Source organism: Phaethon lepturus, unplaced genomic scaffold (genome assembly GCF_000687285.1).
Source record: "Phaethon lepturus isolate BGI_N335 unplaced genomic scaffold, ASM68728v1 scaffold33452, whole genome shotgun sequence".
In the NCBI taxonomy this organism is placed as follows: Eukaryota; Metazoa; Chordata; class Aves; order Phaethontiformes; family Phaethontidae; genus Phaethon; species Phaethon lepturus.
This window is the reverse complement of record NW_010523225.1, coordinates 1,121-5,265: the sequence shown is the minus strand read 5'-3', so window position 1 is coordinate 5,265 and position 4,145 is coordinate 1,121. Positions and strand designations below refer to the sequence as shown.

General features: G+C 44.3%; 1 protein-coding gene across 1 annotated transcript in view; it reads right to left on the bottom strand.

Moving 5' to 3' along the window:
• Positions 1-2,577, bottom strand: part of PPA1 (pyrophosphatase (inorganic) 1) — a gene marked incomplete at its 5' end in the record, with an annotated part of 9,018 nt that extends 6,441 nt beyond the window's left edge. Inside the window, 2 exons of the mRNA XM_010282063.1 lie at positions 1,852-1,971; positions 2,524-2,577. Of these exons, the coding sequence (XP_010280365.1) occupies positions 1,852-1,971; positions 2,524-2,577 (174 nt within the window). The remainder of the gene's footprint in view (positions 1-1,851; positions 1,972-2,523) is intronic.
• Between the last annotated feature and the right edge of the window lie 1,568 nt (positions 2,578-4,145).

The window sequence follows — 4,145 nt, the reverse complement described above, 5'->3', positions numbered from 1 at the left end:
CGAAGGTGTTGAAAAAAAAAAAAAAAAAAAAAAAAAAAAAAAGGAATGCTCTTCCCAAATCTCTGCATGCCAGGACACAATTGGTATAGTCAAGACCTCATGATGCATCCAGAGCATTCAGGAAGATGTACTGAAACCTGGGTGGTGCTGAAGGACTCTTCACAATCGCTATCGCACTTCTCTACAAGTAACTTATGTTCAGTCCCTTATCCTTGACACATACTTTTCTTTGGTCCACTAACACATGACTGGGTGAAGGCTCCAAAAGCTGTAATTCTGTGCAGAGAAACTGGCTCTAGAATCCGAGTAGAACAGTTCAACTTCAAAACACCACCTTAAGCCAAGAAACTGTGATAGACTAATATGGGAGAACACCCCTTTCCAGCAGTTAGGGAAACTCCAAGGAAGCTCTGGAAGCCCATGTAGCTTGCTCACTCTGCAGCAACATTTCATGCATTTGAAGACTTGCCTCCATCCACTCTGTTTCAAACAAAAGCATCCCAGATTTCTTCATTCTCTATATATGGGAAGAGTTTCTAGAGGTACAACTGTCTCTGTTGCTTCTCACTAGACCGTCTTCACCTGGCCCTCATCTTTCTTGGGATACATCTCCTAGACCACCCTACTGTGTCCTGCTAGAGATGGGAACATCTTCCCCTTCCTATTTTTTTTTTTTTTTGTTGGGACTGCAAAATTGCATTGGATTCCACTTGAAAGCCACATAATTTTGCTCAGAAGGAGACAGGCTGCCCGCTTGTTACCTTCAGGAATGTATCTAAACGCACTTTCTATGTCTGTGTCAAAGTACCAGTTATTTTGAGTTCACCATCCAGAAGCTATAGAAGACATTTGGCGAAAAACACTCGACACGCACTACTATTAAGACTAGAATTAGAAAATTCAGTGTGTTTCCCTGTGAACTGTCACTGACAATTTATTTCTCTAAAGGAAACTCCAACCTTAGAGAACATCAGAGGCAAACAGCCTTGTTCAAAGTTCCTCTTTATCTAGCAGTCACCATCCAGTTAAGAGCATGTGTTCGGGTGTCACCATCTGTCAGCCCCTCCTTGCCAGCTGTTTCAGAGAAAGCGTGTCTGTGCAGCTGTGGACATGTGCCTCAGGCAGTTTCTGGACTGCTGAGCACCTTTCTCAGATCCAACACTGAGAATAGGGCAGCTACTACCATCCAACAGGTCAATACGTTAGTCTAGCTGTGCGTTTTAGACCCTGAATAATAAGAGGTGCAGAAACAGGAATGACAGAGTCTTCAGACCTATTCCGATTTTCATTGTCCACATCCAAAGTCAAAAACAATCAGCTAATTCACTGCAACAAGAATCTTATGTAAAGATTCAGCCTAGGGGCCGTTCACCAAGATCCTGTACCATTAGCTTACAACTTTTGCTCTTTATGCTTCACTGGGCGGGAACTGAAGGCTTTGCACTGCTAGATGCCCACTGTGAACCTTCACCTTCCTTGCATAGCAACAGCTTCCTTCATCCAAAGGCAAGGACTTGCCAGCTACTGTCCAACTGAACTGCTGAGCAGCCAAGGAGAGGAGTGACACAGCAGGTACCTCACTAACAGCAGCTGCTCGTCCTCAAATTTTCCAACAGCTTGTTTACAGCATTAGCCACAGGCCTACCTCTTGAGATTTCTGCTTAAAAATATCCCTGCTTTCTTGACAGGTTCTCTTCATTAGCAAGATTACACATGCAGCTGCAAATGCTCTGTTCCAGGTCAGATTTTCAGCTGACCTTGCTTGTTAATTTGGTGGTGGTCAGCGAGACACACAGGCATCCTCCCTCCTCCCCACCAGAAAGGATGAGCCACTGAGACACATTACAGTACCTGTGGGATAGCACCGTAATTCCAGATATAACCCTTATGGGGAAACACATTCGCTACGTAGCGCAGTTTTCCTTTCTTCACATCTTGCTTAATTGGGTTTAAAGGATCCTTTGTTGCAATCTGAAAGAAAAGTTACGTAAATCTCTCTACTTTGCTCTCTAAGAAAACCCAAGCAATGTCTTTTTTTTTTTTTTTTTTAAATGAAGCTGGCTGCTAACAGGCAAGCCAAGAGACCAGGACCTGACCCTAAAGCCAAGAGTAGAAATTGGACAACTCCCTTTCCTGTTGCATTGCCATCTCCTGGGATGCAGCTTTCAGCAGACTTACAAACGTCAGAAAGCACACGGGGCTGACAGCCATACGATGCTGCTTTAATCAGAAGCCACGGAAGAATGCTAAGTTATTCCAACTTCTGCCAGTCTCAGCCTCCACAGGAGACCTCTAGTATTAAGCAGGTATTTACACGAGAAGCTAGATGTGATGCCTGCAGTATGGCAGGTTTTGAAAGGCCTTATTTATTGGGGCTGAACTATCTTCTTGCTAGCTATGGAGCCAACAGTGTTAGACCACTTCGATTCAGGATGTGGTGGTGAGGAGGCGAGAATCAGCAAAGACAAAGATTAATAGACCAGTCAGCTCAAGCACTTAAGCTAGCAACTGTAGAACAGTTACCTCCATTTTAGCATTTGTCCATCGAGGTACTTCCACAACCATGTTGAACACATTCTGAAGAAAACAAAATATCAGTGAATGGGAAGGAATCTCAAGACCACAGTATGACCTAAGGAACACACATACATAAGCATAAAACCCAGCCAGTTCACATGAAAACCATCACTTTTTTTTCCCAGGGCCAGTTTTGATACAGCTGATAGAAGTCCCATAGTCCTGTCATCACTCAAAGCTAAATCCCACGAAAGACACCGACAAAAGCCAGACTGAGGTTACCCACACATGCTCCATCAGCTGCCGCCTATGAACATCTCCATCACATTCCTAGGCTACGAACAGCAGGTTTAAATGAACTGAAGACAGCTGCATGCAAACTATCCTGGGCATAACAAAATGAGGTTTTAGGCATATTTATTAAAGACAAAGCACTTAATGCTACAGCAAGAGCCACCCTGGCAATTTAGAAGAGACAAGGCTTACAGCAGTCAGCCATCTATATAGTAATGTGGGTACCTATATACTACCCTGAATGACTGAAAACGTCACTCCCAAATATTCTAGTCTGTCTTGAAGTAGGGAGAGATGCCCAAGCTTTCCCTCTGCAAGCCAAGGGACCTTGTTAGCAACATGGTCTGAGGATAAAGATGGGGGGGAGAAATGTAGAACCACATTTTGCAGTATCTAGTTTACAGAGGACGCTTGAAAACATCGCCTATTGACTGCAGCTGGGCTGAGAGGACTCTTCGGAGTTCAATGCCAGAGTCTCCTCCCCTCAAGAAAACAAGCTTTTCCATACTTGAACCTTAACGTTTGCTGTTTGAAGAGATTATGGCTTTTAACAAAAAGTCAAACCTTGTTCCCTAGCATTGACAAAGTTTCTAATCCCCAGGTTAAGCAGCATTAACATTGCAAAATCCCTCGCACCTGTATTGCGCCATAATTAGGTTGCTGTTGTGCAACTTGTGCTGTTACATCATTGACTCTGCCCACACCCTTCTCTAACAGAAGTTTATTACACCCCCTTAATTGCAGGGGGTCACTGCTCATTTGCAATTTAAAAGTGAAGAAGTCTATACTAGTTTTATTTATAAGTAACTCAAGGAAAGGAATGAGCCAATCGGAACTGGCTAGGCAGGGTGCTTACAGCTTTGCCGGCAAGGAAAGACAACTTGGGGATGCATCTTTGTTAGGCTTACCGTTTCCCCACAGTCCAACCGACACATCTGCCTTGGTCTAAGACACCCAGTGAGCAGCCCAAGGTCATTCCGTCGCAATGCCAAGACACACAGGTACAGATAAGGTCAGCACATCCCAGTCTTAGACTGAAAAAAACACCCTGCAATCCTCTCAGTGTCTTAGAAATCTAAGGATAAAGATCAAGGAGCCCAGACAGAGTAAGACAACCTTTTGCTCCAAGCTGGGCTCCCTACTGTAGCTGGTAATGAACCTGCTAAGTAATGAGTAAAATCTCTGTGGAGAGGCACTCAGCAACAGAAAGAGGTCTAATGTGATCAGCGCTATTGTGTAACTTTGGGGACTGCGACCTTCAGTGATACTTGCTTCTCTTAATGACTTGGCACGGAGCTGCTGGCAAGCAGCACTAAGCGCCTGAAGGCGCACCA